Genomic DNA, 23,201 nt, shown 5'->3' on the forward strand with positions numbered 1-23,201 from the left:
GCAGGAGCCAATCGTCTTCGCAGTCGGCTCGCCCCGCCCCTCGGCCCCTGTTCCACTCGGGTTCAAGCGGCGGCCCCTGTAAGATGTAAACAAGGCCTCGCGCTCCGACCGTTAGAGGGTGAGGAGGGTCTCGCGCTCACGGCGGGGGGGGGGGGGAGGGAAGAGCAGCCAAAGGAACAGCGGGAGGCATTTCATTGGCCGACTGACACCGCTCCGAGGAGGGGGTAATGAGTGGGGGGAAACAACCCGAAAGCGGGGGCTAGAACTAAAAATGCCAAGAACCCTCCTGATTGGTGGGCAAGGAAGGGCAGTTGGGCAGCCAGAGTGTCCCCTCTAGTATGGTGCCTGCTGATTGGAGGAGCGTAGCCCGAACGCGCCGCCCATTGGCGGAGACCCGGCGACGGTCGGAGTGTGTGGGGGGGAAACATTCTAACAAGCTGGTTTTCGATTGGTGGGGGCTGTGGACGAGCGGAGGTGAAAGGTTACGGGGGGGAGTTGCTCCTGAGGCCCCCCCCCGGGATGGGGTTGTTTACTTAGGGGAGCCTGTTAAGCCTTTTCCAGCCTTGAATGCTGGGATTGTTGTGTGTGTGTGTGGGGGGGGGGAATTTGGGATACGGCTACGAGGGGGGAGGGCAGAACAGGGAGGTTTCTGGACGCTCCTGAGGTTGCCTCAAAGGTGCTAGTCCTCAGTAAGAAGGGACTTGAGGAGCTTGGGAGGAAGCCCGCCATGGCCTCTACGGCTCTGGGGGTGGGGGAGGGCAGAACAGGGAGGTTTCTGGACACTCCTGAAGTCCCTCCAAGCCCCTAGTCCTCAGTAAGAAGGGACTTGATGGGCTTGGGCAAAAGCCGCCATGTCCTCTACGGATATTGTGGCGGGGGGGGCCCGGGGCAGAACAGTGAGGTTTCTGGACACTTCTGAAGTCCCTCCAAGCCGCTAGTCCTCAGTAAGAAGGGACTTGATGGGCTTGGGCAAAAGCCGCCATGTCCTCTACGGATATTGTGGCGGGGGGGGGGGGGGCAGAACAGTGAGGTTTCTGGACCCTCCTGAAGTGGCTCAAAGGCGCTAGTCCTCAATAAGAAGGGGCTTTGGAGGCTATGTGGGGAGAGGGAGGGCTGAAACAGGGAGGCTTCTGGACGCTTCTGAGGCGGCTCAGTGGCTCTAGTCCTCAGTAAGAAGGCCTGGATGGGCTTTGGAGGAAGGGCGCCGTGTCCTCGCCTCCTTGCCCCTCCTCCTCTTGCTTTCTGGACGCTCCTGAGGTTGCCTCAAAGACGCTAGTCCTCAGTAAGAAGGGACTTGAGCTTTGGAGGAAGCCCGCCATGGCCTCTACGGCTCTGGGGGTGGGGGAGGGCAGAACAGGGAGGTTTCTGGACACTCCTGAAGTCCCTCCAAGCCGCTAGTCCTCAGTAAGAAGGGACTTGATGGGCTTGGGCAAAAGCCGCTATGTCCTCTACGGATATTGGGGCGGGGGGGCAGAACAGTGAGGTTTCTGGACCCTCCTGAAGTGGCTCAAAGGCGCTAGTCGTCAATAAGAAGGGGCTTTGGAGGCTATGTGGGGAGAGGGAGGGCTGAAACAGGGAGGCTTCTGGACGCTCCTGAGGCGGCTCAGTGGCTCTAGTCCTCAGTGAGAAGGGCCTGGATGGGCTTTGGAGGAAGGGCGCCGTGTCCTCGCCTCCCTGCCCCTCCTCTTGCTTTCTTTGGGTGGCTTTTCCTCTTTCACCACCGTCTCCTTTCTGAACCCCAGGAGGGGCAGAGTGTGAGTGTGGGGCCAAGCTGGAGAATGCCCTGATAAGCCATGGGCTCCCGCAGCAGTAGCAACGCTGGCTCTGGGGGCCGGGAGAACCAAAGCAGCTGGTCTCAGAGGGACTCGGGCATCTTGCGCAGCGAAGACGAGGACGACGAGGATGTGGATCTGGCCCAGGTATTGGCATACCTACTGCGCAGGTAACTCCACCTCCCCCCTGCCCCCTTTCTGTCCAATCCTAGCTTGGGGGGGGGGAAATTGGCCTCCCCTGGGGGGAGGTCCCAAAAGGGCTTTTCCAGAAGGAAGCTGGACTTTCGGGCCTTCTTTCTTCGGAAAAAAAAAACGCTGCTTCTCAACCCAAGAGGAGAATACGGGGGAGTCCTCGACTTAACAGCCGTTTGTCCAGTGCAGGGGTCAGCAACCTGAAACAGTGAAAGAGCCACTCGGAACCGGTTCCCTCACAAAAGGAAAAACTGGGAGCCGCAAAAAATGTGTGCGCATGCGCGTACATGCGCGCATGCGCAGAACAGGGTTTGACTGAAGAGTGGAGCCAAGGCGAGATATGCACCTACCCTGCATATTTGAATTGATTGGTTGAACTTTTTTAGTCCCACTTTTTTTTTTTTTTTGGGACTGCACATGGCAGAGGACCGGGAGCTGCAGGAGACGGCTGAAAGAGCCGCATGCGGCTCTGGAGCCGCGGGTTGCAGACCTGTGGTCTAGTGACTGCGAAGTGACGGCGGCGCTGAAGAAAGGGACTTCTGATTTTTTTTTTCCACGCAAACGTTGCAGCCTCCCTGTGGTCGTGTGATCAGAATTGCAAACCTTGCACGACTCAAACTAGGTAGCGTGATCAGTGCTAAACGGGAGGGAGGTGTCATGGTTCCGACAAAAGCAGTACGTCTTAAGAACTTCAAGGCCTTGTTTACCTTAAAGAATCTTTTATTATAGTTGCATAACTGCGGCACGTACACATTGGAAGCCAAAATCCGAATTCTTCTCCCCTGAATCAAACACAATTCCCTCCCTTAATTGAACGTCATAAATCACATTCTCCAATTAGTTTCAAAGCCAAACTTCCCCTCCTGTTTAACAGCCCGCCAAATTCTTCTCTTCTCTTCTTACAGGCTTGAGATACATTCTCCCTACTCCCTCCCAGCCTCCACTAATTCTAGCTCTAAAAGTAATATATGAGTTAAAGGAAGGCTACGTCTCCCTATGTTGTCAAGCGAGAACATCCGATGTTAGCAGCATTGACATCAGGTTTGAGTAAACTTCTAGCACTGATGACGTTACCTAGTTTGGGTCATGAAACATCTGCAAGAAAACCAAGCACACAGAGCACCAAGGACCCCTCATTTCAACCCTGAGCTACAAATACTCTATTGGTTAAGCCAGGCTAGCAAGAGAACAACGTGCTAAGTATACGGTAGCTCATTTAGTGACTGTTGGAAGTAACAACAGCACTGGAAAAAGGGCCTTGCGACCGTTTTTCCACACTGGCGACCGTGGCGGCATCCCTGTGGTCACGTGATCAAAATTGGCAACTTGTTTATGACAGTTGCCATGTCCTGGGCCACGTGATCGTGTCTGGCCACCGCCTGACAAGCAAAGTCAATGGGGAAGCCAAATCCAGTTAGCAAACTGTGTTAAGTTTTAACACCTGTGCGATTCAGCAGTGGTTCATTTAACAGCTGTGGCAAGAAAGCTGGTAAAATGGGGGGGGGGGCAAGACTTGGTTAACAACTGTCTTGCTTAGCAACAGAAATGTTGGGCTCCTTTCTGGTCGAAAATCAAGGATTACCTGTATCGAATATTTTCCACAAGGAACTAATGGGTGCATTTAATATACTGTTGGCTGAAGCTAAGTGAGGATTATGTATTTCCCAGAAAACACGTACATCGTAAAAAGAATCCATGACGGTCACAAGAGTTATGACTTGGATTTAACTGCCTTCCTAATTGTTGAGTTGAACTCTCACCAGAAGCCAATGGTGTTTATGGCATGTTGTTTGCAGTGACTGGGCACCTTAAAATAATCGCCAATCCCTTAACATTGTTACGTTTTCTTATGAGGAATTTGTGTTTGTGCCTTTGTATCCACTCTTGCATTCGGTTTTGATAAAGCATGCCCCTCTAGTTACATGGCCTAGGATAGGAGAAGTTTTTAAGCATATAAAGTAGTGTTAACACTGAAGAATTTTGACCAAGGGCTCAAGTACACACGAAAAAGGAAATATAATCATTCCTTGTGGACAATGGCCTGACTGAGAAGAAAGACATTTTGGGTTTGGCCCTTCCCTAAAACTGGTTCCTTTCGTGATCTTGGTTAGTTGAAAAGATCTCGGCCATCCTTCCTGCCTTTTCAACTTGTGGTACGCAGGAATCAAAAGCAGCCAATCAGTCATGCAAATCCAAGAAGCTTTTTCTGATTAATGAGCTTTCTGTCATGAAAACCTGTGTGCCTTCAATCTCCGGGCAGGACATTTCCGAGCGCGGTTCAAAAGCAGCTTGTGCCTACGAGGCAACTAAATAAATTAGGATAATTCCGCCTTTCCCAGTTTGCTGTCGTGGGTTTATATCACTAAAACGTTGGGAGACCAACTTCCATTTTAGCCTGAACTGCATGTGGAGAATATGTCTCTACTGGAATGTAGACTCCTCTATATTCTGGTAGAGAAAAGTTTCTCCAGCACGAGTCGTAAAGCTCAGAAGACTTAAAACTCTGGTCCCAAGGACCAACCCAGATTGAACTCCTGTCTTGCCTCTGAAAGCTTGATCCTTCGTTTTTCTTAAAGTCTTCTCCTTGAAGCCTTCAGAACAGTGTTTGCTTCGGATGAAATAGTCCCGTGGCTTGCTCCGTTAAAATGACTGGAGAACGAGAGAAAATGGGAAGCAAAAAGATGGCTCAGTTCCTATGAATGTACTGTGGCTAACACGCAAACGATACGGTTCCGAAGGACTATAGCACTTGGGGTCAATGAGTTCACGGAGCAATGGGTTTGTAATGGCTAATGCTTCTCTTTGTCTCCTTCCTGCTTTTCCCCAGAGGACAATTTCACCTCATGCAGGGAGGGGGGGCAGCCAGCGCCCGGGTGTTCCAGGCTGTTTCCGATTCAGACGACGACACTGACAATGCTTGGGAAGGACGTTTGGGAGATCAGTACAAACCCCCAGGTATCGCCAAGAAATCGCGAGTCGTTTTCTTAAATGTGGATAATAGCAAGGAACCAAAATCCATAAAGGCCGGGCTTCGTATTTGAGGACAACTGGGTAGGCAAGATTAGATCTCAGGAATCCGAATGGTGTAATTTCTCTCCTCGCTCTGAAAACTCTTGGGCCTTAGCCTGTCAGGGCTGTTAGCGATCCAGAATTCTGTCAAAACACTAAAATTAGGCCTCGGGCAGAACTCCCAACATTTCAGACAGTCTCAGACTGAAACTAAAAACTCAGTAAAGGTAAAGGTTCCCCCGCCCATGCGTGCTAGTCGTTTCCGACTCTAGGGGCCGGTGCTCATCTCCGTTTCAAAGCCGAAGAGCCGGCGCTTGTCCGAGGACGTCTCCGTGGTCATGTGGCCGGCATGACTAGACGCCAAAGGCGCACGGAACGCTCTTACCTTCCCACTGGAGTGGTCCCTATTTTTCTACTTGCATTTTTACGTGCTTTCGAACTGCTAGGTTGGCAGAAGCTGGGACACGTAACAGGTGCTCACTCTGCTACGCAGCACTCGGGATTCGACCTGCCAAACCGCCGACCTTCTGATCGACAAGCTCAACGTCCTAACCCACTGAGCCACACCGCGTCCCTTAATATATATATATATATATATATATATATATATATATATATATATATATCTCCAAAGCTTGTCCTGGGTTTATTTTATACGCGGTCCCTCTCTCTTTTGATCTTCCGCAGTGGATTTGACACCAGACACACGGGAACTGGAGTACAACGAGATCAAAACACGCATCCAGTTAGCAACTGGCAGGCTTGGCCCAGGGCGAGGTGCCTGTAGCATCCCAAAGCTACTTTGCCAGGTATCCTGTTCTGCTGTTCTAAGATGCTGGAAACAAATTGGTTTGTTTTTTGCCTTAAATACTCAGGGTGGGATCAAGATGGAAAAAGTAGGAAGCCGTCATTTAACATGGGTCTTCTACGGAAGCAGGGCCTCTGGTCTGAATCCCATATTCCTTTCCTCAGTCTGATTGTGAGGCTGCTGGTCATGTCTGCTCTTTGAGGCGCTTTCTGTTTTTTGATTAAATCTATAGCTTTTAGAAAAGCAACTAAGGCCTGGAGAGTAAAACATACAAAGAACGGCTATGGGACTTGGGTTTGGCCAGTCGAAAGAAAAGAAGAAATAGGGGAGACATGATAGCAGTGTTCCAGTATCTGAGGGGTTGCTACAAGGCAGAAGGGGTCAGGTTGTTCACCAAAGCACAAGAGGGAAGGACAAGAAGCAACGGATGGAAACTCATCAAGGAGAGAAGCAACCTGGAATTAAGGAGAAACTTCCTGACAGTGAGGACAATCAACCAGTGGAACAGCTTACCCCCAGAAATTGTGGGCGCCCCATCATTGGAGATTTTTAAGAAGAGACTAGACATTTACCTGTCTGAGACAGTATAGGTTCTTCTGCTTGATCAGGGGGTTGGACTAGAAGACCTCCAAGGTCCCTTCCAGCTTCTGTTCTGTTCTGTTCTATTTTATTCTATTCTATATTTTATTCTATTTCTATTCTATTCTATTCCTTATTCTATTCTGTTCTATTCTATTGCATTCCACTCTATTCCATATTTTCTATTCTATTCTATTCCATTCCATATTTTCTATTCTATTCTATTCTATTCTATTCTATTCTATTCTATTCTATTCTATTCTATTCTATTCTATTCTATTCTATTCTATTCTATTCTATTCTATTCTATTCTAGTTTTCCCCTAAAAGTGCTTTGGGGCTTCAGAATAGGTCAACAACGTCCTTATTCGTGAGGAAGAATCTTACATTTTGGCAAGAAACAGAGATGAAGATTTCAGAACTCATTTGGGCTATTTTGGTACCTTCCCCCCCCACACACACAAAAAAAGAGTCTTCTGCCATCCATGTTCTGGGGCAGAATCAACCCTAACCCTAACTTGGGTTTTACGGATTGTTTTTCTGGTCCTAGAAGAGATCGTGAGAAGGTGTAATGTAACGCGTTCTCTTTTCCTTTCCCGCAGAGGGAGCGAGGCCTTTGCCATAACAGCAGTTTCTCAGCTGGGGAATGTTCACGGATCGTGTCACAGTAAGCATCTGATCAGAGACGTGTGTGTGTGTGTGTGTGTGTGTGTGTGTGTGTTTGTGTGAAATATAAATTCTCAGGCAAGAAACAGAAGAGTGGTTTTAGAAGAGAATCTCTGCCAGGATAATCTGTGCCTCCTGTTTGCTCTTTTCCCAGCTTCCTTCCCAATCACCTGACTATCACAGACTCCTATTCGCAGAAAGCCTTCTGCGGAATCTATTCCCGCGATGGACAACTCTTTATGTCTGCTTGTCAAGGTACCTCGCAAACTTTTTTTTTTAAAAAAAATGGTTCCTTTTTTAGATCGTTGTCAGAGCGTGCACAGTCTTATTAGATAACCCAGGAGTAAACACAGTAAACAGTGGTGTATATTAAATGGTGGTTTATCTTACGTTGTCTACAATATCATAGACCAGGAACAGTATACATACACAGGCTGATAACAGCAGGATGCAACGAAACAGCAGCCGCAGCAGGAAACGGAAGAGGGAGAACACATCAGCAGAGCCTTCCCTTTAAAAAATGGCTCTTAAAGAGACACAGACCCTGCTGAGTCATCCCCGTCATTACATCAGCTGGTTAGCTTTTAAATCATTACCTTGGACGATCTCTTCTTCCTTTACGGAACAGAACGCTGGAGGATAATAGCTAGTCTTCAACTCAAAACTGTTGACCCTGGAATTAGGAGACAGCATAGGAGGTATCAATTGTGAATATGTGCAGATGGCCCTGCTGTCTTTGGGCACTTGCAGAGTCCTGGATGCAGGGTCATGAAAGGACAGCAAGGAAAACACCCGACGTCCTAACCCACCCGGGAACGTACGATGTCGTGAGGGAAACGCCCCAAAGGGAACATTTTTTAGCTGCTTCTACTTTCTCCCTTCCTTATCTACAGCGTGCTAGACTTACTGGGTGAAATCTTTTACGTGTGTGTCAGCTTTGCTGGGTGGGTTGCTTATGTAATCAGAAAGAATAAATAACAAGGATTTCTTGCCATTCGGGGCTTCTCTCTTTTAGAGCAGCCCGTCTTTGTTCAGCTGAATAAAAACATAAAAGCTTAAAGGCAAACTTCTGGTTTTCTGTATTTTTTTTATTTATTTTTATTTTAATCAAGCAAAAGCTGAGAAGCTGCCCAGCAAAACCATACGGAGTATACGACCGATTTCTTAGCAACCGTTCAAAGCGACGACGGAGCTACCTTGGGGCTACTTAACGACCCAGGATTGAAATGCTGAGGGTCAGGGCCCACCCACACGCCCTTAGCTCTCCTAACCAAACGCCGGGAGCTTGGCAAGGCGGTTGCATTGACGGCTGCTTGAGGCGTGTCCCGTTTGACCGTAGCTTATGTGTGTTGCCGCAAAGCCGGAAAGTCCTTCGTGTTTGGGCCCCCCATAAATAAGCCATTGGTTCGCCTAAGAACCACAGCGTTTGCCTACTTAACCGCCGGTTCGCATTTAACAGGGCGATTTGCTTAATGACTCCCGCAAGGTTATAAAGCCAGCTGGGTGGCTCTGGGCAAGCCCCCTCCCTGGGCCCGTTTAATCTCACAGAGCTGGTACGGGGGAAATCGGGAGGACGAAGCCACGTTCGATCTGTTCGCTGTTTTATTTGTTCTCGAGCCAGAAGCTTCTTTCACGAGGCAAGACAGAAGAAGGAGGACCACAGAAGGAGGAGGACCTTAAGTTGCTTCTCTTCAGTTGGCAGCTGGACTTCCTTCTTTGCCTTTGAAGACGTGTCGCTTCCCGTCCCGGAAGCTTCTTCGGCTCTGACTGGAGGGTGGGTGGGGGGAACGGAAGGATTTATCCTCCTTGCAGACTGCTGGTCATTTGCCTTCTTTTAGGGAGTCGTTGAGGCCACCTGGAGGTTTGTGTCCTCAGTTGTTTTTCAAGAGGCAACTGGACTTCCTTGTTTTCTTTGAAGATGTTTCGCTTCTCGTCCCAGAAGCTTCTTCAGCCCTGACTGGATGGTGGGGAGTGGAAGGATTTATACTCCTTGAAGAAAGCTGGTCATTTGCCGCCTTTTAGAGGGTCGTTGAAGCCACTTGGAAGTTTGTTCTGTGTCCTCGGGGTGACCCGAGCGATGCAAATGGCTGTGCAGCTTTGTTGGAACCGTCGAAAGGGCTGTGTTGTAGACTGGAGATGGGCTGCTGTTTTGAAAGAGGGGGTCCAAGAGGCCATCTAGGTCCAAACTGAGCACCCCTCTCTCAACAGAGTGGGGGGACACGACACCATTTATCTCCAGTCTACCACACGGTCCTTTCAGCAGTTCCAAGAAGGCTCCGCAACCATTTGCACCGCTCAGGTGACCCTGAGGACACAAGACAAACCTCCACGTGGCCTCAACGGCCCTCTAAAAGAAAGCAAACGACCGGCTGTCTGCGAGGAGTATAAATCCTTCCCTTCCCCACCATTCAGTCAGAACTGAAGAAAGCTTCCGCGATGAGAAGCGAAACCTCTTCAAAGAAAAAACGAGAAAAGTCGGGTTGCCTCGTGAAAAAGCAACTTTTGGGACGCCCAGTTGGGGGCTCCTTTCATCTTTCACTTTTTCTTCGCTAACCACCCGGCCAGCCTTCCCAAGCGTTCGAGCCAGCGTGCTCCTCGTAAAAAATAGTACAAGGTGGGCTACAAATGAAGAAATGAACGCTTAAATCTTTTTTTTTTTTAAACAACTGTCACAAACTTGGAACTGGGATGAACAGGCTCGGTTACAGTCACACAAGTCGAGGACTTGTGCGGGAAGGTAGGAAAACCGAAGTGCGTCGTTTGCTTGGCTCGAGAGCGTACTTTCTGTTCCCTTTCTCCCCCCTCCTCCCCCCCCTTTTCAGACCAGCGAATCCGCTTATACGACTGCGCCTACGGAGCCTTCCGGAACATCCGGAGTATCAAAGCCCGAGACGTAGGCTGGAGCGTGCTGGACGTGGCCTTCACCCCCGACAGGACCCACTTCCTCTACTCCAGCTGGTCTGACTACAGTGAGTAGGCCACCGCGGGGGGACTGGAGGCCTCCTCCAGGTAGTCCGTACTAGCTGATTGCCCTTGCTCCCTTCTCTCTTAGTTCACATCTGCAACATCTACGGGGAGACGGAGACCCAGACAGCCCTGGATTTGAGGTAAAGAGAAGACCCCGGCCGGCCCCGTTGGAACGGCAGAGACCCCGCACCCAGTATAAACGAATCCCTCCTTTTTTTTTTTTTTTTTTTTTGCAGGCCCGACGAACGCCGCTTCGCCGTCTTTTCCCTGGCGGTCTCCTCCGAGGGGAAGGAAGTGCTTGGCGGGTAAGCTGGCTGTTCGGAAAAACAGATCTTTTCCCCTCCTGAATCTTTTCTTTGGAGAACAACAAAGTCGTCTAGCTCAGGGGTCCCTGACCTGCGGACCGCGGCCCACTACCAGTCCGTGGCCTATTGACAACTGGACCGCATGCGCGGCCGGCTGCTGCGTGTGCACACAGGCCCCACACGAGTGTCGGTTGTTGGGGGCCTCGCGCGAGTGCTCGGGCTTCACTCACACGATCACCGGTGCTTGGGGCCCCCGCTCGCGTCAGCGTTGGGACTCACAGCCTCGTCGCGAGAGCATTGCAGGCACTTGAGCCTCACCCGCACCAGGGTCACAGGTGCTCGGGGCCTCGCACGAGTGCTCGCGTCATCACTCCCGTGAGAATCACAGAGACTCGGGGCCAAACTCGCCCCCAACGTCTGGACTTGGGACCCGTTGGCATGAGCGTCGGCGTTCTCAGCCCCATTTGTGCGAGCGTCATGGCTGCTCTCGACCCCACTGACGCGAGCAATGGGTACTTGTACGCGTGTGCGCCTGCCCCTCCCACGAAAACATCCTGCCCCCCTCCCCCTCCAGGCTGTCCACCTGGAAAGGATGGGGATGTCTGTTCTACTCCGCTGGGCAAGAATTTTCTGAGGATGACCTGCCATTGGGCGCCTTCCACCCCCTCATTCTCATTCTCTCTCTCTTTCTCTCTCTCGCTGTCATTTTCTCTCTCTCATTTTCTCATTCTCATTCTCTCTCATTCTCTCTCATTCTCTCATTCTCTCTCTGTCTCTCTCTCTCTCTCTCTCTGTTTGGAGGCGAGGAAGCGATGCCCCTTGGCCTGCCCGCTCTCAAGTGGCAGGGAAAGCCACCCAGGTCCCACTTCTAGTATTTCCTTTGAAAGGCCCATTGGAGGCCCAAAGGCAAAATAGACACCCTGTGACTTTTCTAAATGCTTGAGAATAGAGAGAATAGAGCTGGAAGGGACCTTGGAGGTCTTCTAGTCCAGCCCCCTGCACAAGCAGGAGGACCTATACGGTCTCAGACCAGTGACTGTCCAGTCTCTTCTTAAAAACCTCCAGTGATGGAGGGCTCACAATTTCTGGAGACGAGCTGTTCCATTGGTTAATTGTCCTCACTGTCAGGAAGTTTCTCCTTAATTCCAGGTTGCTTCTCTCTTTGGTCAGTTTCCAACCGTTGTTTCTCGTCCTGCCCTCTGGGTGCTTTGGAGAATAACGTGACCCCCTCCTCTTCTTTGTGGCAGCCCCATAAATACTGGAATAGCCGCTTTCATGTCGCCCCTGTTTCTTCTTCTCTTTAGACTAGCCAAACCCAAGTCTTGCGGCCGTTCTTCCTATGTTTTGGTCTCCAGGCCTTTGAGCCTCTCCGTTGCTCTTCTCTGAATTTTTCCCCAAACTCTCAACATCTTTTTTGTGATGTGCTGGCCAAAATTGGCTGCGATATTCCAGGTTTTGGCTCTTCCAACACAGCTAGCCCTTGACTCACAACCGTTAAGTGACTACTCGAAGTCACATCCGCACTTAAAAAAAAGTGGCTTACGTCTGCTTTGCCCACTTGTGACCTGCAGTGGCCCCGTGGCCCCACGGTAAAGCATTCGGACGTTTGGCCAACGGCATGTACTTAGGACGGTTGTAGCGTCCTGGGTCCCACGATCCCTTTTGTGCGAGCCTCCGACAAGCAGGAGTCAACGGAGGAAGCCGGATTCGCTTAGCACGCGGGTGACTAACTTAATAAACGTGGCGAGAAAAGTCGTTAAAAACGGGGCAGAACTCACTTAACAAATGTCTCACATACACTTTGGTCGTAAGTCAAGGCAAGGGCCGGCTTTAGTCTTGTCTCGTGCAGAGTTGTTGCCCGAGTCCCCTCAGTGTGAACGTTGGGGTGTGTCAGCCCCACGAAGTGACATATTTATTTTTTATTCTCTGTCCACTCCATAGGGCCAACTACGGCTGTGTCTACGTCTTTGACATGGAGCAGAATAAGCGGACGCTTAAGGTACTCGGGGTGGGGACCTTGAGTTCTTTAGCACAGGGGTCTCCCAACCCCCAATCCCACCCACCCACCCCCGATCCACCGACCGGTACTGGTCTGTGGCCCATTGGGAATCCAGGCTGTGTAAATGGCAGGCAAGTGCATGAGTGTGTGTGCAAATAGGTGGGTGGGTGCATGAAACCACACACACACACACACACACACACACACACACACACACTGATACTACTGCTGCTCCTGCTTAGCCTAAAGCAGAAATGTCCCACTTTGGTAACTTTAAGACTTGTGGACTTCCAACTCCCAGAATTCCCCAACTAGCTGGCTGGCTGGAGAATTCTGGAAATTGAAGTCCATGAGTGGAGTGGAATGGAATCTCTGTTCTGTTCTGTTCTATTCTATTCTATTCTAATTCTAATTCTAATTCTTATTCTATTCTATTCTATTCTATTCTATTCTATTCTATTCTATTCTATTCTATTCTATTCTATTCTATTCTATTATTCTATTCTATTCTATTCTATTCTATTCTATTCTATTCTATTTTTTCTTTATTCTATTCTATTCTATTCTAATTCTATTCTATTATTCTATTCTATTCTATTCTATTCTATTCTATTCTATTCTAATTCTATTCTATTATTCTATTCTATTCTATTCTATTTTTTCTTTATTCTATTCTATTCTATTCTATTCTATTCTATTCTATTCTATTCTATTCTATTCTAATTCTATTCTAATTCTATTTTCTATTCTGTTCTAATTCTATTTTCTATTCTGTTCTGTTCTGTTCTTTTCTGTTCTCTATTCCTATTTCTATTTCTATTCTATTTCCTATTCTGTTCTGTTCTGTTCTATTCTGTATTCTATTCTATTATTCTATTCTCTATTCCTATTCCTATTCTATTTCTTTTCTATTTCTATTCTATTCTATATTCCATTCCATTCCATTCCCCATTGGGAACCGGGCCGCATAATCGGCAGGCAAGCGCTTGAGTGTGTGCTAATAGGAGGGTGCATGAAACCATCCACTCCCCCCCCCCCGATACCACTGCCGGTCCGTGCAGCCAGCATGATTCTCTCCCTAAGGACCAGCTCGTTGTCCTTCAGTCTAAGTAAGGGAAGCCTTATCAATCAGAGTCTCCAGAGCTTAAGTGCCTAACGGTCCTCTAGAACTCTTCTGGCTTGCCCAGTGTGGCCTCTAATAGAGTTTAGCTGCCTTTGGGGGCAAGGCAGCAATTCCCATCAAGTTTGAGAAATACACTGTCTTATCTCTGCTCTCCCGCTGAAATCCCGGCCCTTCCTGGCCTCGATTTACCTTGCTCCCTTCCCCCCGCAGATTGAGGCCCACGAGGACGACGTGAATGCCGTGGCCTTTGCAGACAACAGCTCCCACATCGTCTTCTCGGGGGGCGACGATGCCATCTGCAAAGTGTGGGACCGGCGTACCATGCGGGAGGACGACCCCCGGCCGGTGGGGATCTTGGCAGGCCACCAGGATGGCATCACCTTCATCGACAGCAAAGTAAGCCCGGCTGCTCCTGCTCGGCCTCAAGCAGAGATGTCTGACCTTGGTGACCTTTTAAGGTTTGTGGACTTCAACTCCCAGCATTCCCCAACTAGCTGGCTGGATGGGGAATTCTGGGAGTTGAAGTCCACGAGTGGAATGGAATTATTCTATTCCTATTTCTATTCTATTCTATTCCTTAGTTCTATTCCATTCCATATATCCTATCCTATCCTATCCTATTCTATATTTTAGTATTCTATATTTTACTATTCTATTCTATTTTATTATTTCTAATTCTGTTCTATTATTTATTCTTATTCTACTCTTCCATTCCATTCTATTTTTATGTTATTCTATTCTATTGTATATTTATATTCTATTCTATTGTATATTTATATTCTATTCCTTATTTATATTCTATTCCTTATTTCTATTCCATTCCATATTCTATTCTATTCTATTCTATTCTATTCCATTCCATTCTATTCTATTCTATTCTGTCTACCTTGTCTGTCTGTCTATCTACCTATCTATCTCCATCCATCCATCCATATCTATCTATCCATCTATCTCTATCATCTCTCTATCTCTATATATTTATATCTATATCTATATCCATCTCTATCATCTATCTCTATATATTTATATCTATCATCTATTTATATCATCTATCTATCTCTATCTCCATCCATATCTATCCATCTATCTCTATCATCTCTATATATATATTTATATCTATCATCTATCTCTATCATCTCTCTATATCTATCCATCCATATCAATCATCTCTCTATCATCTTATCTCTATATATTTATATCTATCTATATCATCCATCTATCTATCTATCTATCTATCTATCTATCTATCTATCTATCTATCTATCTATCTATCTATCTCTATCTATCTATCTATCTATCCTATTTCTATATCTATCTATCTATCTATCTATCTATCTATCTATCTATCTATCTATCTATCTATCTATCTATCTATCTATCTATCTATCTACCTCTTCCTGTTCTGTTTCTATTCTATTCTTTATTGGCCAAGTGTGAACTAGAGACAAAAGGAATTTGTCTCCGGTGCCTGAGCTCTCAGTGTACATACAAGCAACAAAGTGATAGGTTGTAGATCGTAGTCACAAATCATAAGTCACTAATCATAAGATTTATCATAAGTGATAAATCATAGTCTAATAGTGACTAATCGTAGTCACTAATCATAAGATTTATCATAAGCGATAAATCATAGACACCAACAGGAGAAGGTATTAGGAAAGATGAGAAGGATGAGTCGGATAATACCAATACAGACCGAGTAGGTGGGCAAAATATCTTTAGGCCTAGGGCTGTGCTGTGGGAATTAGGTGTTCGGCAGTGTGATGGCACAGGGTGTGTGTGTGGGCGGGGGGAACTGTTTCTGTGTCTCAATTGTTTGGGCCTGCAGTGCCTTATAGTGGCGTCCAGAGAGTAGACGTCGAAACAGCTTATGTCCAGGACCTTGGCTCTTTTATGACTCGTGGATTTCAACTCCCAGAATTCCTGAGCCAGCTACCCTGAGGGGAAAGGGAGAGGTTTCCAAGCTGAGCCAGGCTGGCTCAGGAATTCTGGGAGTTGAAGTCAACAAGCCATGAGGGGGCCATACTTCCCCCATGCTGGCTCAGGAATTCTGGGAGTTGAAGTCCACGAGTCATAAAAGAGCCAAGGTGGCCTACCCCTGGTACAGGGTTTCCTGCCTGAGCAGGGGGTTGGACTAGATGACCTCCAAGGTCCCTTCCAACATGATGATGATGATGATAATCTCCCTTTCTTCTGAAGGGGTAAACACCTTGGCTCTTTTATGACTCGTGAACTTCAACTCCCAGAATTCCTGATCCAGCCCTGCTGAGGAGAAAAGGGAGAGGTTTCCATGCTGAGCCAGGCTGGCTCAGGAATTCTGGGAGTTGAAGTCCACGAGTCACGAAAGAGCCAAGGTGGCCTACCCTTGGTATAGGGTTTCCTGCCTGAGCAGGGGGTTGGACTAGATGACCTCCAAGGTCCCTTCCAGCTTTTATTATTATTGTTGTTATTATTATTATATAAAACTTATTCATAAAGGATGAACCTCAGTCAACTGAACACTCAAATTGACTGGCACTAATGGTTGACGTTGTTTTTGTTATTATATAATTATTGTATCCCCCAGATGTGGTCCTTTAGGGACAGCCTTCAAAAAAAGCTTCGATTTGTTTGGAAGTCTAGGATGGAGAAGTCAAAATGTCCCCTTCAGCTGCTGTTTTCCTCTTCCCACAGGGAGACGCCCGCTACCTCATCTCCAACTCCAAGGACCAGACCATTAAGCTGTGGGACATGCGCAAATTCTCCGGCCAGGAAGGCCTGGAAGCGTCCCGCCACGCCGTCACCCAGCAGATCTGGGATTACCGCTGGCAACAGGTGCCCAAAAAAGGTACGCTCCCCCTCTTGAAGGGGAGAAGCGGGAGCGAGCGCAGGGTGGGTATATACCCTGGCTAGTCCTCGAATTGCGACCGCAATTGAGTGCCAAATTTATGTTGCCGAGTGAGACAATTCGTTATAAGTGAGTTTTGCCCCCCATTTATCGACTTTTCCTGTCACGGTTGTTGAGTGAATCACTGCAGTCGTTAAGTGAGTCACTCGGTTGTTAAGTGAATCTGGCGTCCCCTATTGGCTTGTCAGAAGGTCGCAAAAGGGGATCACAGGACACCCCCCCCCGGGACGCTGCAACCGTCATAAATATGAACTGATTGCCAAGTGTCTGAATGTTGACCACGGTCATAAGTGCGCAAAACAGGCATAACTCCCTTTTTTCAGTCCTGTTGTAACTTTGAACAGTCGCTAAACGAACTGTTGTAAATCGGGGACCACCTGTAGATAATCTAGCCCAGGAGTGCCCATCCTCGACAACTTTAAGACCTGCGGACAAGCTCCCAGAATTCCCTAACCAGCATGGCTGGCTGGGGAATTTTGGGATATGAATTCCACCCATCTTAAAGCATGGCTGGCTGGGGAATTCTGGGATTTGAATTCCACCCATCTTAAAGCATGGCTGGCAGGGGAATTCTGGGAGTTGAAGTCCACAGGTCTTCAAGCATGCTGGCTGCGGAATTCTGGGAGTTGAAGTCCACAGGTCTTAAAGCATGGCTGGCTCAGGAATTATGAGAATTGAACTCCATCCACTTAAAATACCCTGCCTGGAGAATTCTGGGAGTTGAAGTCCACATGCTGGCTGCGGAATTCTGGGAGTTGAAGTCCACCTGTCTTAAAGCATACTGGCTGGGGAATTCTGGGAGTTGAAGTCTACAGATCTTAAAGTTGTTGAAGTTAAGATACCTCTGACTGAGCGTTTCCTTCCTTCCTCCCTTCCTTCCTTCCCTCCCTCACCAGCCCGACGTAAATCAAAACTTCCAGGTGACACTTCTCTCATGACCTACCGGGGCCACGGAGTGCTGCACACCCTGATCCGCTGCCGCTTCTCCCCTCCTCACAGCACTGGACAGCAGTACATTTACAGCGGGTGCTCCACCGGGCGGGTGGTAGGTAAGTGGCTCGGGAACCGGAGCGTCCTCCGAGCACAAGAAGAAGAGATAAAGCAATTCATCTGAGCGGAGGAGTGGGATTGGGTAGGAGAGGAGATCCTGGGATCGACTCGGGATTGCTGGCGCAGACCTCCCAAGTAAAAATCAACTGACATTTGAGAGCCAGTTTGGTTTAGCAGTTAAGGCAACAGGCTAAAAAGCAAGAGATTGTGAGTTCTAGTTCTGTTTTCGCCACGAAAGCCGGCTGGGTGAGTTTGGACCGATCACCAGGGGCCGGTGAGTTCTAGTCCCGCCTTAGGCATGAATGCCTGCTGGATGAATTTAGGCCAACCAGGCGGTGCCAGTGAGTTCTAGTCCCGCCTTTGGCATGAAAGTCGAGTGGGTGAACTTGGGCCAGTCAACAGGGGCCGGTGAGTTCTAGTCTCACCTTAGGCACGAATGCCTGCTGGATGAATTTGGGCCAGTCAGCAGGTGCCAGTGAGTTCTAGTCCTGCCTTAGGCGTGAAGGTCGAGTGGTTGACTTTGGGCTGATCACCAGGTGCTGGTGAGTTCTAGTCCCGCCTTAACATGAAAGCCAGGTGGAGAACTTTGGGCCAATCACTGGGTGTCGGTGAGTTCTAGTCCCGCCTTAAGCATAAGAGCCAAGTGGAGAACTTTGAGCCAATCACCGGGTGCCGGTAAGTTCTAGTCCCGCCTTAGGCATGAAAGCCAAGTGGAGAACTTTGGGCCAATCACCGGGTGCCGGTGAGTTCTAGTCCCACCTTAAGCATAAGAGCCAAGTGGTAACTGGGCAAGTCCGTCTGTCTCTCTTTATTATTGTAGGAAAAATGTGACATGAAAGGTTTGTGGCATCTGTTCATCACCTTGAGAAATTTTTTTTCAAAATAATAAAAGGCGGGATGCAAATATATCAATTAATTTGTCCCAAGACCAGAGAGGTAGGGTGTGTGTGTGTGTGTGTGTGTGTGTGTGTGTGTGTGTGTATGTGTGTGTGTGTGTTAGGCTAAAAATGTAAAACCACGAAACATCCTCTGCCATATTCTTCTTTTTTCCTTTTAAGTCAGGGTTTGGGAAACTATGACAATCTTTTCCCCGGGCGATCCTGCCGACATAAAGGGCAAGCGAGAACTTAAGAAATACCCAGTTTTACTTTGCGCTTTCAAGCTTGTAAGCCGCCCTGAGTCTTCGGAGAAGGGCGGGGTATAAATGTAATAAAAATAAAATAAAAATAAAACAAATTTGGAGACGCTGTTTTTCATGGGCCAATTCAGCCAGGCATTGGAGGTGCCCCCCCCCCAAAAAAAATCCTCCAAGGCTGGGTGCCGCCTTCTCCTTTTCACCCTACGTTGCCGCTGATGCTACTCCTCTCTCTTTCCTCCCCCCTTCCTCTCCCCCCCTCAAGTCTACGATCTCCTGAGCGGCCTCATTGTGAAGAAACTGATCAATCACCAAGCCTGTGTCCGGGACGTCAGTTGGCATCCCTACGAGGAGAAGATCGTCAGCACCTCGGCAAGTATCGGTGGGGGGGGTCCGGTCCGCTGGCGGTGACAGAGGAGTTAATCTTGGAGGGGGAGCAGCATGTTGTTGCTTTGTTGTAGTTTGCTCGCTCTTTTTCTAGCCAGAGCGCTCCCAATTCTTCAGAGCGGGGGGGGGGTCCCCAACCGGGCTGGCTGAGAAATTCTGGGAGTCGAAGTCCACAAGTCTTTAAAAGTCGGCAAGGTTGGGGGGAAATCCCTGCTTTAGAAGTTGTCCTGGTGTTACAACCGTTTCGTGTAGCGGCCCGTTTGAAGTTACAGGGTGTCAGAGGACGCGCCGTCTCATTGCGGTGAGGTAGCCCAGGAGCCAATACGGCAAACAGTGGTTTGTATTAAGTGTGGTTTACATTACACTGTATCGACCAATAGGGACGCGGTGTGGCTCAGTGGGTTAGGACAGCTGAGCTTGTCGATCAGAAGGTCGGCAGTTTGGCGGGTCGAATCCCGAGTGCCGCGTAACAGAGTGAGCGCCTGTTACTCGTCCCAGCTTCTGCCAACCTAGCAGTTTGAAAGCACGTAAAAATGCAAGTAGAAAAATAGGGACCACTACGGTGGGAAGGTAACAGCGTTCCGTGCGCCTTTGGCGTCTAGTCATGCCGGCCACATGACCACGGAGACGTCCTCGGACAAGCGCTGGCTCTTCGGCTTTGAAACGAAGATGAGTCGGAAACGAGAGTCGGAAACGACTAGCACGCATGTGCGGGGGAACCTTTACCTTTATATCTACCAATATACAGTAGCAATAAAATACATCCACGGGGTGAAACCGCAAACTCCAATACACGGCAATTACAGAAGGAAACTCCAGGAAAAAACCCTTCCCTTTTATACTCCGGCTCTTAAAGGGATATACACACACTTGCCGAGTCATTCCTACGATCGCGTCATCCACCTTACGTTGCATTACATCCTTACGTGAGCGGTTTAGCTATTCAATTACTATGTTGACACAGCGGCACTGAAACAAAATGGGCAACCGGTTCGTATTTACGAGGGCTGCAGCATCCCGGGGTCAGGTGACGCTCTCAACAGCTATGGCAAGAGAGGTCGTAAAGTGGGGCGAAACCCACTTAGCTCATGGCTCGCTTAGCCACAGAAATTTGAGTCTCAAACTACCTGTAATCTGAATAGAAACAATAAATATATATATATATCTTTCTCTCTCTCCCTGCCTCTCTCTTCTTCTCTACCCTTCTGCCTTCTCTCACTCCTCCCTCTCCCCCCTCTCCTCTCCCCTTGCTGTCTTCTCCCTTCTCTCCTCCTCTTTCCCCCTCTCCCCTTCTCCCTCTCTTCTCTCCTCTCCTTCCCCTCTCCCCCTCTCCCCCTTTCTCTGTCTTCTTTTTCTCCCTTCTCCCCCCTCCTCTCCCCCTCTCCCCTCCCCTTTCTGTCTTCTCTCTCCCTCCCTCTCTTTTCCTCTCTCCCCTTCTCTCTCCCTTTCCCCTCTCCTCTCTTCCTCCCTTCTCTCTCCCTCTCCCTTTCTCTTCCCCCCTCTCCTTTCCTTTGTCTTCTCTCCCTTCTCCCTCCTTCTCTCCCCCCTTCATCTTCTCTCCCCCCCCTCCCCTCCCCTTTCTGTCTTCTCTCTCCCTCCCTCTCTCTTCCTCTTCTCCTCTCTCCCCTTCTCTCTTCCTCTCCTCTCTTCCCCCTCTCTCCCCTCTCGCCCTTTCTCTGTCTTCTCTTTCTCCCTTCTCTCTCCCTCTGCCTTTCTCTCTTCTCCCCCCTGTCCTCTCCCTTGTCTTCTCTCCCTTCACCCTCCTCCTCTCCCCCCTTCCTCTTCTCTCCCCCCTCTCCTCTCTCTGTCTTCTTTCTCTCCCTTTTCCCTCCCTCTCTCCCCTTCTCTCCCCCCTCTCCCCTTTCTGTCTTCTCCCTCCCTCGCGCTCCCCTCTCCCTCTCCACCCCCACCTTTCTTTCTCTCTCTCTCTCTCTCTCTCTCTCTCACAGTGGGATGGAAACATCTGCCTCTGGGAGTATCACCAAACAGACTACGATGAAGACGATCTCGGCGACCCCCAGCAGCTTCTGAGCGGCCGAGAAAAGTACCCCAGGCTGGCCGCCCCCCCACACCAGTAGCCTTCCCTCGCCGGTTTGCCACCGTTCTCCAGTTTGGGACTCGCTCGGGGCTGAGAGCGAGGGGGGAAACGAACGTCACGCATTGCCAATAGTTTAAAAGGGGTTTGCCCGGGCAGGAAGTGTTGGGGGGGGGGAAAGCTTTGGGCGAACCCCACCACCCCTCTTGAATTGACCGCTCTTTCCAGGATGCGGATCGTCCTTCCGTGCGCGGATCCTGAGGATAACGACTCGGCCGGATGACTTTTGTCTGGGCCGGGCTGATTTCTGCAGCCCTCCAGATGCGCCGAGCACGAATCCTGCTCTTGAGGGACGGGGGGGGGGAGGACGGCTGCCCCAGGGCCATTGGAATTCACATCTGGAGGGCTACAGCTGGGGAGCCTGGCGCTGGTTGCCTCCGAGGGTCCTTGGAAGGAAACCCACTTCTTTCTTGGGGGGGTGTGTGCATAGAATCATGGAAGGGACGTCACCCCCCCAAGAGCGGTCGGTCAGTCCTAGCTAGCCCAGGCAGTTTTTCCCCCCCCCTCCCCTTTAGTTGTTCTCCGCAAAGCCCGGATTTGTTGGCTACTTTGGCCAAAAAGGGGCAGCGCACCTCAATAGTTAACAAGACTTGACCTCGGTCTGGAGCTGATCAGGGAATGGAAAAAGATAAAATAAATCCAGTTTTTTCCCCTCCGGATCTGAGCTACCGAGAGGCCCGACTGGCCTTAACGGCGGCTGCAGTGAGGTACTGCCAATCGGGAGATTCTCCGAAAGATTTCCCGGCGCTCGGAGCTTTTCCTTTGGGTTGATTGAAAGCCACCCCCCCAAGCGCTCGCTGATCACCCCCCCCCAGGAGGCTCGGGGTGCTGGGCGGGCATGCAGGATATTTGGAGGGCAACACTAAAGATGGCGGCAACTTTTAGAGATTGTGGCTGAGGGACTGCGAGCTTCCTTCACAGTTGCCCCTTTTCCACCCCCCTCTCCCAAAACCAGGAGCCTCTTTGTCTCCCTTCTTGGGGTGGGGGCAGGTATTGCCGTCATCTTTAACCTTACAGATGACCCCCACCTGGCCGTCTTTTGGGGTGGCTAACTCAGGGGTAGGCCACCTTGGCTCTTTTTATGACTCGTGGACTTCAACTCCCAGAATTCCTGAGTCAAGCTATGCTGAGGGGAAAGCGAGAGGTTTCCATGCCGGCTGAGGAATTCCGGGAGTTAAAGTCCACGAGTCATAAAAAGAGCCAAGGTGGCCTACCCCTGGCCTAGGCCGCTTTATGATTCGTGGACTTCAACTCCCAGAATTCCTGAGTCAGCTATGCTGAGGGGAAAGCGAGAGGTTTCCATGCCGGCTGAGGAATTCTGGGAGTTGAAGTCCACGAGTCATAAAAAGAGCCAAGGTGGCCTACCCCTGGCCTAGGCCGCTTTATGATTCGTGGACTTCAACTCCCAGAATTCCTGAGTCAGCTATGCTGCGAGGAAGAAGAGGTTTCCAAGCTGAGCCATGCTGGCTCAGGAATTCTGGGAGTTGAAGTCCACGAATCATAAAGTGGCCTAGGCCAGGGGTAGGCCACCTTGGCTCTTTTTATGACTCGTGGACTTCAACTCCCAGAATTCCTGAGCCAGCTTTGCTGAGGGGAAAAGGAGGGGTTTCCAAGCTGAGCCATGCTGGCCCAGGAATTCTGGGAGTTGAAGTCCACGAGTCATAAAAAGAGCCAAGGTGGCCTTACCCCTGGGCTGACTACATCTTCGGCTCTTGTTCTGAAATGCTCGCTGGCAGGGTTCTCTCTCTCACCTGCTCTATAAATATAACAGTGAGGCTGCTGCAAGGTTGTGTGTTTGTGTGTGTGTGTGTGTGTGCGTGTGCGTGCACGCGTGTGCGTTTTTAAACGATGGAAGGGGCGAGTGAGAAGGGCCAACGTGTTGCTTCTAAGCATGTGGAAAGCCGAAGAAATAACCTTGTTTGTTGTCTCCAGTTGGAGGAGGAGACCCCCTCCCCTCTTTTCCTTCTTTCCCCGGGGTCCTGCCTTCTGGGGTACAGAGGGAGGGGGGGGCCATGCTGAGGCTCCCTTCCAAATCTTAGGTTTTTGTAGAAGGGGAGGGTCTGGCCCTCTCCCGTTTCTTACGGGGCGACGCAAAACGGCTGTCCGTCTTTAATAAAAGTGGTTGAAACTGGACCGTTTGGATTTCTGCTCGGCCCATCAAAGAGAGATTCAGCCTAGGAAAAAAATGGAGACACTTCCTAACAGCGAGGACAATTATTTATTTATTT

At 49.5% G+C, this 23,201-nt stretch overlaps 1 protein-coding gene across 3 annotated transcripts; it reads left to right on the plus strand.

The window, feature by feature from the left end:
* Positions 1–39: 39 nt before the first annotated feature.
* Positions 40–23,106, plus strand: LOC308676174 (DDB1- and CUL4-associated factor 11-like). 3 transcript variants are annotated; one of them, XM_081341931.1, is made up of 15 exons: positions 40–127; positions 1,754–1,942; positions 4,792–4,919; positions 5,661–5,782; positions 6,962–7,026; positions 7,180–7,280; positions 9,848–9,994; positions 10,078–10,132; positions 10,229–10,297; positions 12,239–12,296; positions 13,630–13,815; positions 16,093–16,246; positions 17,203–17,355; positions 18,757–18,863; positions 20,828–23,106. In XM_081341931.1, exons 2-15 carry the CDS (start codon positions 1,794–1,796, stop codon positions 20,954–20,956), a joined length of 1,623 nt encoding a protein of 540 aa, XP_081198057.1. In that variant the 5' UTR covers positions 40–127; positions 1,754–1,793; the 3' UTR covers positions 20,957–23,106. The 3 variants fall into 3 exon arrangements, with proteins under 3 accessions (XP_081198057.1, XP_081198056.1, XP_081198058.1); XM_081341930.1 differs by having other exon boundaries at positions 40–118; positions 1,743–1,942; XM_081341932.1 differs by having other exon boundaries at positions 40–118; positions 1,743–1,919.
* Positions 23,107–23,201: the final 95 nt, after the last annotated feature.

Source organism: Vipera berus (genome assembly GCF_964194415.1).
Source record: "Vipera berus genome assembly, chromosome: W".
Classification (NCBI taxonomy): Eukaryota; Metazoa; Chordata; class Lepidosauria; order Squamata; family Viperidae; genus Vipera; species Vipera berus.